At 47.5% G+C, this 12,040-nt stretch overlaps 1 protein-coding gene across 7 annotated transcripts in view; it reads right to left on the bottom strand.

Annotated features, from left to right (window-relative positions):
• LOC118393640 (kinesin-like protein KIFC3) overlaps positions 1–12,040 on the bottom strand; it is a 64,347-nt gene that overhangs the window by 2,322 nt on the left and 49,985 nt on the right. For all 7 annotated transcript variants that reach the window (XM_052461942.1, XM_035786511.2, XM_035786508.2 and 4 more), the window contains 15 exons: positions 10,889–11,054; positions 10,370–10,539; positions 9,775–9,918; positions 9,314–9,595; positions 8,845–9,018; positions 7,650–7,797; positions 7,192–7,434; positions 4,606–4,781; positions 4,231–4,335; positions 3,971–4,101; positions 3,072–3,195; positions 2,423–2,552; positions 2,100–2,329; positions 1,812–1,958; positions 187–313 (listed from right to left, as the gene is read on the bottom strand). In XM_052461942.1, the coding sequence (XP_052317902.1) occupies positions 187–313; positions 1,812–1,958; positions 2,100–2,329; positions 2,423–2,552; positions 3,072–3,195; positions 3,971–4,101; positions 4,231–4,335; positions 4,606–4,781; positions 7,192–7,434; positions 7,650–7,797; positions 8,845–9,018; positions 9,314–9,595; positions 9,775–9,918; positions 10,370–10,539; positions 10,889–11,054 (2,497 nt within the window). The remainder of the gene's footprint in view (positions 1–186; positions 314–1,811; positions 1,959–2,099; positions 2,330–2,422; positions 2,553–3,071; positions 3,196–3,970; positions 4,102–4,230; positions 4,336–4,605; positions 4,782–7,191; positions 7,435–7,649; positions 7,798–8,844; positions 9,019–9,313; positions 9,596–9,774; positions 9,919–10,369; positions 10,540–10,888; positions 11,055–12,040) is intronic.

Here is a 12,040-nt window from a genome sequence, read left to right as displayed (position 1 = left end):
CATCCCAATAATGGTGGCATATGGTGGTGTGTGTGTACATGTTAGTGTTGTATATTGATGGGTCCCAGAGTTCTTGGTGACATAGGACATTTCAAGAGAGGCATGTGTACCTGTTGGGACTAAGGGAGGGATGTGTGTGTGTGTGTGTGTGTGTGTGTGTGTATATAGGTGTGTGTGTACATTTACCTGTAGAGAGCTGGGACTGAGACCTCCGTCGTGTGGTGGGGGTTTTGGAGGAGGCAGAGAGGGTGGAGCCGGCACTGCTGGCCCGAGAGATAGGGAGGGGCACGGGAGTCACCGGGGGAGAGTCCAGCTGCAGAAAGGGCAAAGTTCAATTATAGAAATATCAATATCAAAGTTCAAGATCCCCATTCAACCCCATTCCGCTAAGGATCCTGTCTGTCTAACTGGATTACGATTGTTTCTCTGCTTCGGTTTCGCTCTCATCAGACTGAAACTTAAGTCGATCTTAGATTGATTGTCTGGGGCCAAGTTAACCTCCCATTTCATGTAAGAAAGTCATGACTATGATGCTTTTAGGGAAAGAGGATCATTTACATGTGAGCTTGACCAGTTCCAGTCCCTTTGCTTAGTGGGTTCGGGGTACTCCCTGGGATAATTTGTATGTAGTAGGACTGAAGCTCAGTTCTGGTGACATTTTAATTAAAATAAAATTATGCCGACACCTGACATTACCATGTTTTGACCACTAGATGGTGTCAGAACAATCTGAGATGGTGGGTGTCATGGCTTGCTGAAATGAAAGGACCCTGCTGCAAGCTTGCGAGTTCCACTTTCTACTCAGGTGTAAACACCTCTCGAACCCAGACTGGATGCATCTATTATGCATTTGAGTGCAGGCTCTGTCTGGCATTAACTCGGGGAGTTTTCATCTGATGAAAGCAGTGTGTTTGAATGGTAATCTGTTGAAAGTGTCTCCTAAATTAACAAAGTGCATAACTAATCATAACTAAGTGGTCATCAGGAATGGTCCATTAATAGAGACCATTTTCATCACCTTTCCTGAATGTGTAAAATCTCTGCACCATTTAGTGGTTAGAACCTGGTAATATGAAGATGTAGAATGGGACATAAACCTAAAAACTTAAATGACTAATTTCTCTGAACCGGGGGGTCACCAAATTCACTGAGAATAAATGACATAGGATGAATAAACAATACACGAGCCACAGCTCAATACTACTTGTCAAACAAAGACTTGATACTGTATACTCATTGTTGGGTTGGGATTGGGCGTTGGGTGGCTTCTGGCCATTTCTTTGGATTCCTCATACTCATTGTTAGAAAAAGAGTTTGGTCTAAATCGGATGTTAGGTACTATATTTATTGAATATTATAAGAATCCTAAAAATGTATACAGCCAATTTGGGTGCAATCAATGACCTTAATTTTTCACATTTCAATTGATATTTCAACAAAATAATGTTGCAGAAATGCTACTCTTATCCGTTTCTAACAGAAACAATTTCAGAACAATCAGGTGGTGGGTGTCATGACTTGATCAAATGAAATCAAACTACCCAGAGGCCTTTTGGAGATAACCTTTTCAAACATCCTGAGCCTACTAGATCTTCTGTGCAAGACAGTGAGTTTCCTGACCTGGATCATTAAGGGCAGAGGGACAGAATGAAACCTGATGCCCCAGATTTGGCTCAGTGATCTGGGGAAGGTTTGACGTAAGGCCTGGGCTGACCTAGCACGTGTGTGAGATTTCATGTGTGAGTGCGTCCCTCACTCTCTCCAGGGTGTGTGTGTGTGTGTGTGTGTGTGTGTGTGTGTGTGTAGGTTACCTCCACACTGTCGTGGGTGGGCGAGGAGGAGGTGGAGGAATTCTCCCACTGTCTCCTGGTGGCATTGCCCAGCTCGATGGTCCGTACCCGCTGGGCAAACTTCAGAGAGCACACAGACTCACTCATGTTACTGACCAGGGGAGACACCTAGAGAAAATACCTTCTGATATTAGCCTGAAGTCCAACATTGACAGCTTCAAGCATTGATCGTTTTATCATAGGCTAATATCCAATTTAATTTGAAACCCCTTTACACCCACCCCTCTCCCTCCTCTATCCCTCTCTCACCTGCACCATCATCAGGGTCTTGCTGTCCCCGCTCAGTGAGTCAGACAGCAGGTAGGTGAGCCGGGAGTTCCTAAAGGGCACGTGGGAGTGTCGGCTCCGTAGCGCATTGATGACGTCACCAAGGGCCGACAGGGACTTGTTGATGCACTGGGCCTCTCGCAGACGGCTGCCCTCTGCCCCAGATTTAGCAATCCGCTCTGAGCCAGCCAGGTCAACCAGGTTCAGCTTACCTAGTAGAGGGTGTACAGAGATAAAATCCTGAATTAGTGTGTGTCTGTCTGCCTGCCTGTGTACCTTGTCCGGTACAGGAATTGTGTGTGTACCTTGCGTGCGGTGCCCGGTGGAGGTGTTGACGCCTGCTACGGTGATGATGAGGAGGGCGTGAGAGCGGGAGCTGTGTTCGTTCAGATTGGTGCAGGCTGTGGCCCTGTTCATGTGACCCAGCTCAAACACCTACACAGAGGGCCCAGGCCAGGGGTTAGAGGTCAAAGGTCATTGGAAGTGAATAACTGCTCCTTCATCCGCACAGGCACATGGCAGAACACACACAGGACCAGATTTAAATCATTAACACACAAACTAATCTGTAGACTACAGACAAATCCAGGCTTTGGCACATTCCACTTGTTCAGGGAACACAAGAGCTCTGACAGACATTTCAGGATGAGAAAACAAGAGCTCAGTCTCAGGCCTGAAGAACCGTGGGAGCCGTCTTATTAACTGACACATGATTGTAAACAACGCCCAAGTTCATCTTACTCGAAACCTCTATTTAATTGGAAAACGGTACTGAAGGAAATGTATTGCTTTAGGGTTTCGTTAAGGAATACCATTTGGCACATTGTGATTGGTAAGTAACATATAAACAAAATGTGATTCATTGATTGCAGATCAGAGCACAAAGCTACCTCACTAGCCCAACGTCCTGTGGCAGGCATAGTATTAGTGGCAGTAGTAGAATGGTGGCCTCACCCTGTTGATGTCCTCAGGGCTCTGGACAGTGAACTCCGTGAGGCCTGGCACATAGAGCTGACCGCTACCGTCCGGGTTCATCTTGATGTCCAGCTTCTCACCCTGGATGTCCCCCAAAAGGTTCCTACAGGAAACAGTAACACACGGTCACAAAGATGGTTCCCACTCAAATAAAAAAAAAACGGTCTTAAAATGATACCCATACGGCACTACTTCAGGTGTATGGTGTCATTTCCTATGATATCCCCCAACAACATTCGGCAGACAGAGAGATAGATGGATAACTAGATAGCTCAAATTAACAAAAGCGATCTATGCATCTATCAAGATAATCTGTAGCCAACTCTCCAACTATAAGTGGGGCCAAAACGGCTTCTCTCATGTGTTGTGACATTCCGCCCCTCCAATTCTCTTCTCGTGGCGAGTTCTTGCTGTCACGCTTTGGCAGAAAGGACACACAGATGTTCAGAGATGACAAAATAGAGAGACGGTGAGATAGACGGAGGAAGGAGATAGAGGGAGAAAAAGAGGGAGGAAGGGAATAGAGGGAGGGTGGAGAGGAGCTTGTGTTCAACAGATGAACCAAGGACGTTAAATATAATCCACTCTTATATAACTGCTGGCCCCATGCACCCAAATTGCTTACACAGATGCACACAGCAACTGTGTCAAAGACAGCTTAGGTCTAAATCACAATGAAATAACGCTTCAGCCTTGATCAACAAAAAAAAAAGAAGCCTTCTCATAAAGGTACGTAATTGTAACTACGTGACCCCTTTGCTTCCCCTCTGTCATTGTGTAACCCCTGAGGCAAGGCCGCCCCTGCACTCAAATCCAAACCTACTCACCCTGTCTGACCTTATACTGATGCGTGTGTGTGCGTGTGTGTGTCCTCTCACCGTAGGGTCTCGTTGTAGATCTCCACCATGCTAACAGTGATCTTGAAGTCCCAGTCGGGCGCTTTCTCAGTCACCTCAGAGAACAGCAGTCTGAGAGCCCTTTGGTTAATGCCCGGGTCCTTGGCCACACCCTAAAGAAAAAAGGACAGACAAGACATTTGCTATTAACAACCACTACAACACATCTCTTCATTTATCTCCTGTGGTATGAGAGAGAAGGAGAGAGTGAAAGTAAGTGTGTGTGTATTAGCAGCGAATACCTCCATGGTGTAGGTCTTTCCTGAGCCCGTCTGTCCGTAGGCGAAGATGCACACGTTAAAGCCATCAATACAGGACGTCACCAGGGACTGGACCTCCTGGAACACCTGGTTAGCCAATCAGAGAGGGACCGTTAGGACGACAGGCGTTGTGATTGGTGACAGTAAACCATTAGAATATATAGAGACAGCAACATCCTTTTGGTATATCTCAACTTAAAAAAAGGGGCTTCCTCATGTCATTTCCTTCATCCGTGCTGATGAGAAACGTCTTATGTTGCTTTTACCTGTGGTTACGTTTTCAGATGAGTAAAGACGAAGGCAAGGAAGCCACTTCAGACTATTGAGATGTACTCCAAGTCATGATCTTTTACTGACCTCTTCCTGTGTGGCCTGAGGGTGGAACACCTTGTCCAGTTCAAAGGTCATCAGTTTGACCTTGTTGGAAAGATAGAGAAGGGCATCGTCGTCTGGGTCAAAGCTGACCATGTTTTCGGCAGAATCATGCTCCCCCTGGCACACCGGCCGCACCCGACAGAACACCCTGATGTTACCTGGGAAGTGAAGGCAGAGGAGAGAGGCATTACAATACTGTTTAGGGACAACACATTAAAAGATCCACTGCTTTTGAACAGAATTGATCTGTTATATACTCAGATGCACCTGTGGAATCAAATCAAGCTTTGTCACATGCACCGAATACAACCTCACTATGAAATGCTTACTTACAAGCCCTTAACCAACAGTGCAGATCAAGAAGTTTTTTACCAAATAAACTAAAGTAAAAAATTAAATAAAAAGTAACACTAAAATAACAATAACGAGACTATATACAGGGGGTACCGGTACCGAGTCAATGTGCTGGGGTACAGTCTGGGGTTAGTCGAGGTCATTTGTACATGTAGGTAGGGGTAAACTGCCTATGCATAGATAATAAACAGTGAGTAGCACCAGTGTAAAATCAAATGGGTGGGGGTGTCAATGTAAATAGTCCGGGTGGCCATTTGATTAATTGTTCAGCAGTCTTATGGCTTGGGGGTAGAAGCTGTTAAGCCTTTTGGTCCGAGACTTGGCGCTCCCAGTACCGCTTGCCGTGCGGTAGAGAGAACAGTCTATGACTTGGGTGATGGGAGTCTAACAATTTTTTGGTCTTTCCTCTGACACTGCCTAGTATATATGTCCTGGTTGGCAGGAAGTATGGCCCCAGTGATGTACTGGGCCTACCCACTACCTTCTGTAGAGCCTTACGGTCAGATGCCGAGCAGTTGCCATGCCAGGCAGTGATGCAACCGGTCAGGATGCTCTCGATGGTGCAGCTGTAGAACCTTTTGAGGATCTGAGTACCCATGTCACATCTTTTCAGTCTCCTGAGGGGGAATAGGTTTTGTCGTGTTCTCTTCACGACTGTCTTGGTGTGCTTGGACCATGTTAGTTTGTTGGTGATGTGGATGCCAAGGAACTTGAATCTCTCGACCGCTCCACTACAGCCCTGTCGATGAGAATTGGGGGGGAGTGCTCGGTGCTCCTTTTCCTGTAGTCCACAATCATCTCCTTTGTCTTGATCACGTTGAGGGAGAGGTTGTTGTCCTTACACCACATGGCCAGGTCTCTGACCTCCTCCCTATAGGCTGTATCGTCGTTGTCAGTGATCAGGCCTACCACTGTTGTGTCATCGGCAAACTTAATGATGGTGTTTGAGTCATGGCCGCGCAGTCATGAGCGAACAGGGGAGTACAGGACGGGACTGAGCACGCACCCGAGTGACCCCCGTGTTGAGGATCAGCGTGGAGGATGTGTTGTTACCTACCTTTACCACCTGGGGGCGGGCCCGTCAGGAATTCCAGGATACAGTTGCAGAGGGAGGCGTTTAGTCCCAGGGTCCTTAGCACAGTGATGAGCTTTGAGGGCACTATGGTGATGAACGCTGAACTGTAGTCAATGAATAGCATTCTCACATAGGTGTATCTTTTGTCCAGGTGTGAAAGTGCCATGTGGAGTGCAATAGAGATTGCATCATCTGTGGATCTGTTGGGGCGGTATGCGCAAATTGGTGTGGGTCTAGGGTTTCTGGGATAATGGTGTTGATGTGAGCCATGACCAGCCTTTCAAAGCACTTCATGGCTACAGATATGAGTACTACGGGTCAGTAGCCATTTAGGCAGGTTACCTTAAGTGTTCTTGGGCACAGGGACTATGGTGGTTTGCCTGAAACATGTAGGTATTACAGACTCAGTCAAGAAGAGGTTGAAAATGTCAGTGAACACACTTGCCAGTTGGTCAGCGCATGCTCGGAGTACCCGTCATGGTAATCCATCTGGCCCAGCAGCTTTGTGAATGTTGACCTGTTTAAAGGTCTTGCTCACATCGGCTACGGAGAGCGTGATCACAGTCGTCCAGAACAGCTGGTGCTCTCATGTATGCTTCAGTGTTGCTTTCCTTGAAGCGAGCATGAAAAGGCATTTAGCTCGTCTGGTAGGCTCGCGTCACTGGGCAGCTCGTGGCTGAGTTTCCCTTTGTAGTCCGCAGTCTTCAAGCCTTGCCATATCCGAGGAGCCTCACAACCGATGTAGTAGCATTCAATCTTCATCCTGTATTGACGCTTTGCCTATTTGATGGTTCGTCTGAGGGCGTAGCGGGATTTCTAATAAGTGTCCGGATTGGTGTCCCGCTAATTGAAAGCGGCAGCTCGAGCGTTTAGCTCGATGTGGATGTTGCCTGTAATCCATGGCTTCTGGTTGGGATATGTACGTACGGTCACTGTGGGGAGCGTCAATGCACTTACTGATAAAGCCGATGACTGAGATGGTATACACCTCAAAGCCATTGGATGAATCTCGGAACACATTCCAGTCTGTGCTAGCAAAACTAGCAAATCTACTGGATGTACACACTATACACTAGCTAGTATGAACGGCTGATATCACACGCGCACACCTCTCAGAATGCACGGTCAAGGGCTCGTACCTTTGATGCGCACCAACTCGTTGTGACACTTCTTCCTCAGGTTCATCTCTCTCTTGTACTTCCTCAGCAGCTCTTGGTTGGCACTGCTCACCTCGCCTATCACCTGGCAGATCTCCTGCTTGGCCTCGGTGATGGCCTTCTCCAGCATGAAGGGGAAGTCCTGAACCTGTCTCTTCAGACAGTTGTAGTCACAAGTGAGAGTACGCAGGGCTGGCTGCAGGGTCAACAGGTTCATACGCACCCCTGGGGACAGGGAGGGACACGCACGCATTTTGTTACATCAGTGAACAACGACAAAAAACAGAGCACACAAACATTCCTGGGTAATATTCATTAGGAAGGACAGCAAAATTGAATAAAACCTGAATTGAATGAATGAATACTGCCCGAGACTACAATGTGCATACGCACAAATGCAAAAAGTACATAAACATAAAAGTCCTAAACTTTCGGCTTACCTGCCAGGTTCTCATGCACGGCCTTCATCTCGCTTTCGGCCCTGATGAAGGCCTCCTCTATCACCCTGTTCTTCTCCTCCTCCAGGTTCTGCATTTCAGCCTCCAACTGGCCCTGGGCCCGCTCCATCTCCCCCTCGTACACCAGGATCTACAGGGGACAAAGAGAGAGAGGTTAGAGAGGGTTGGACATGGGGATTGGAGTAGGTCTTGGGACAGTACCAGCACACCATACTGGTCTAGGCGGGGGACTGGAGCGTGTTTGGTGGTCTACCTGGAGTTAAGAGCTAAAAATCTAGCATAAAAGCTAACACAGCACTGGAACTCAGATCTAATAGCTACCAGGGCATTTGAACTAAAGGCTTCAAATGCCCCTTTAACATCTTTGTTAAGATCTGAAGCCTATAACTAACCCATGGAGGTAATTAAAAGTTAGCTCCCAGCAAAACTATCGGGTTTGCTTCTTCTCAGCTACAGGATATATTAATGGGTTCACAATGGGTTGTGAACCATCATTACAGCTAAAAGCTAATCCAAAACCACACACTGCACCCCCAATACAAGAATGGAGGACCCTCAGAGATTTAGGGTACAGTTTATGCATGTCACTACAGCACATGGGTTTTTGGTAGGGGTTGAAACCACACAGATGGGCAGAGTTTGGGAAGCAGGGTACCTGAGACACAGGAAGTGATGTAGTGAGAAAACAGGAAGCACTATGAGGGGCCTAATGTGCCTATCAAAGGGGGCCAACCTTAGACAACCTGCAAATGACCGCGCCATTGCCCCTTCCGACGGCCTTGGAGAGCAGGCCGCAGATACGGCCACGGTCCGCACGCAGCTGGAACCAAACGTAAGCCAAGAGAGAGGGGTTAACACGGCCCATGCCACTACAGGGGAGGGGAAGGGATTGGACGAGGGTTGAACCATTCACCTCTACTGGGAGGGAAGGGTGTTTCTGTGAAGGACCGTACCGCCACAATCTACTATAAGGGGGGTGAGTTGGATTGTACCAACGCTGGTACCAGGGGGAGGAACGAGGAAAACTTCAGAAATAACAAAGACCAACTGGTTAAGGAGCCAATGGGATTAGGAAGGGGCACAGAGGGTTATGCGTGTGTGACAGTAGTATGTGTGTGTTGTTAGATGGTTGTGTGTGTGCGCGCCTGTGTACATGTGCATCTCCTTATGTGTGTACCTGAGCTCGGAGCTGGGTGCTGGTCCTCTGGGAATCGTGCAACTGTGTCTCCAGCTCTCGGAGCAGCTGTCTCTGAAGTGATAGCTGCTCCTGCAGGGCGACGCTCTTGGCCTGGGCCTCGGCTACGGCCTGCTGAGACTCTGACGACTCCACCTCCACTATCTCAGTCACATACTGGACGGAGAGAGAATAGAGAGAGCGAGATAGATAGGGTAGGATAAGAGAGAGAGAAAGGTGGGGAGCAGGAGAGCGAGATTGATATCGTAAGATTCTCAGGGAAAACAATTCAGCAGCAAATGCTCTCGTAACATCCCAGTCATTCACAGAACTCAAAAACATTGGATAGGTGGTAAGCTACCAACATACAACGTACCCATCCTATCATTTCAGATCTACGAGGGACCATTAAGTAACATAGGAGCTAGCAAGGGGTTGTTTTTGAAATGGGACAGTTTTTCCGATTCCTCACCTTGACCTGATGGGGCCGGGTGGCCTGTCTGACCAGCTCCTCCTCACAATCTCTGAGCCGCACACTCAGCTGCTGCTCCACCTCCCCCTGCTGACACTTAGACTCCTCCAGTTGCCTCTGCATCTCCCCCGCGTGGCGCTTGGACTCCTCCAGCTGTCGGCTGAGCGTCTCCACCCTGCTGGCCTTCTCCAGGACCTGCTGCTCTAATTCAGCCAGCCTCTTCTGCCTCGGTCTGGCCTGGTTCTCCCAGCGAGACACCGCTTCACGCAGGGCCTCCGCATCCTATATAACACATAATTCACCACACATGCTTATAACACAGCCTCTTCTCGCTCTTCTAACGAGATACCTTTCCAAACAGGGCTTCTGTATCCTACACACACAGAGCTATAATAGACACATAAAAAACATGTTTTTTACAGCCTCTACCCTCACTTGATTTGCCCATGCCACACCCATACCTGGCTGTGGGGGCAGTCAGTGGTTGTACAGGCCGGTGGAGGAGGCTCCTGGAGCAGTGAGGTCTTGCATGCCTTCAGCTCCTGCTTCAGCCGCTCGTTCTCGACCACCAGCAGCTCCAGGTGCTTCTCCAGGTCGGTCGCCCCCTACAGGACAGAAGGAACAGGCACATGTCAGTATCACACTCACAAAGGCACCACAGAGGGATATCAATATACACAGGAAGGAATTAACACACATTCACATCAATGCCCAAGCACTTTTCCCTCTGACTATTGTTCATTATCTGTCCCCCGGACACAAACATCAGGAGACAGTGAAACAAAAAGAACACATTCACGTACATAACATTGCAATTGCCCCCTCACCTCCCCCTCTTACACACACTCACTCACATGCAACACCTTAGAATGCCTGTGAAGCAGAAGTGTGTCACGGTGCAATCTTACACCTGAAAGTAAAGGTGCCAGTTATCTTGAGCTCGTCTTTCCCAAGCTTCCCAAGAATGTAGGCCAGCTGGGATCTGCCCTCATTCTCCCTTTAGTTTCCTCCTCACCAGTCTTTCTCCTCCCATTTCCCTCTCTCTATTCTACTCACCAGCTCCGAGCGCAGTCTCTCCACCTCCTGGTTCTGGTCTAGTAGCTTCTCCTCCAGCTCCCCCACCTGTGTGCGCAGCGCTGCGATGAGCTGCTCTCCTTCCTGAATGAGACGGTTGCTGTGCTGCTGATGCTCCTGTGGCTCACCCAGCCTCTGCACTGCCCGAACACCTGCAACACACACACAGACAGTGATAACACATTATATACACGCACCCACAGAATTTAAAAACAGACACACACGCCATCCAGCCCCACAGTGTTGGATAATGCGTGTTGACAGTCGGTCACAGCCGTGACACACAGCTCTCTTCTTGCTGACAGGCTGGTTTGTGTCAGCATTGTGAACACCGTCCTGACAAGACACAACCCATTCGGAGTCATTCACTTCACAGTAATTACTGCCGTATCAGTCACGACTCACAGTCCTGTTTTTACATCTGCAGTTCTCCTAAATACTCTATTACGGTTCTCCCTCCCTCCCTCCATCCATCCATCCATCTCCCAGTTCCTCTCTCACCGTTTGGCAGGGCTGTGTGCAGCTCCTCTTGTAGAGTGTGTATGACGTTAGTCTTCTCCTGCGGACTCTGTTCGTGACTCTGCTGCAGTCTCTGCAGCTGCAGACACCGGGAAGCTTCCTCGCGTCGCAGACGCGCCTGGAACTCGCACACTTTCTCCTGCAGTGTCTAGACACATGCACACGGCAAAGGTCACAGGTTAGAAGCTAGACAGGTCGTTAATGGCGTCACATTTCCAAGGGAACAAGGATGTGTCAAGGAGGATTGGTCAGTTTATAACTACATCCACGTTCACAGGTCTGATCAAAACTGAGCCATCCAGTCAGTCTATATGAATATGTAAAATACATTTGAATTCAATCACTTTTTGACCTCATCCATTTTGATTTAAGCAACATTTATTATACATGTTTGCCCGTGGAAGAAGCGGTCAAAAAGGGACTTTTTGGACCTGAATGCCAAAACATTCAGGAGATAAAGGTGCTCTATGTTGACCAATTTTGAATACCCCACCATGAGACATCCATGTCTTCATCACTGGAAAAGTGATTAGTTTTAAATAATTTAAAAGCTTATTAACAGTTGTCAAACTATTATGTCTTGAAAATATATACATTTAAAACATTTTATATTTTAAACCTTTTTAAAAAAAAAAGTTTTTGCATTTTTAGATCATTGACTCGAAATAGTAAAGAAATTACAATTTGTATCAAAAACAAAAAAATATTTTCCCCCCCAGAAATGTTAAGTTTGACAACCCTGTTTGCAAGCTTATAAATTATATAAATCTCAACCGGTTATCTTATTTTCCAGTGATGAAGACATGGATGTCTCATGGTATGGTGGGGTATGCAAAATAGGTCAACTATGAGCACCTTTATCTCTTGAATGTTTTGGCGTTCAGGTCCAAAAAGTCACTTTCTGAGCACTTCTACAACAGTAGATTTCATTCAAATCAAAAGGGGTGCTGTCAAATAGTGATTGAATTCAAATGGATATACTCCTACACCAGTGGTTCAAACATCTCCTCTGGGACCCCAAGATATTTCACATTTTTTTATATAGCCCTGAACTGCACTCACCTGCCAGTTTATTAAGTACACCACCCAGTTTACGAAAATGGATCGCTCCCACAGACAGTGAGTCACGTGGCT

The sequence above is a fragment of the Oncorhynchus keta genome, chromosome 14 (genome assembly GCF_023373465.1).
Source record: "Oncorhynchus keta strain PuntledgeMale-10-30-2019 chromosome 14, Oket_V2, whole genome shotgun sequence".
Lineage (NCBI taxonomy): Eukaryota > Metazoa > Chordata > Actinopteri > Salmoniformes > Salmonidae > Oncorhynchus > Oncorhynchus keta.
Note: the sequence above shows the minus strand (reverse complement) of the source record. Positions and strands in the feature narration are given on the sequence as shown.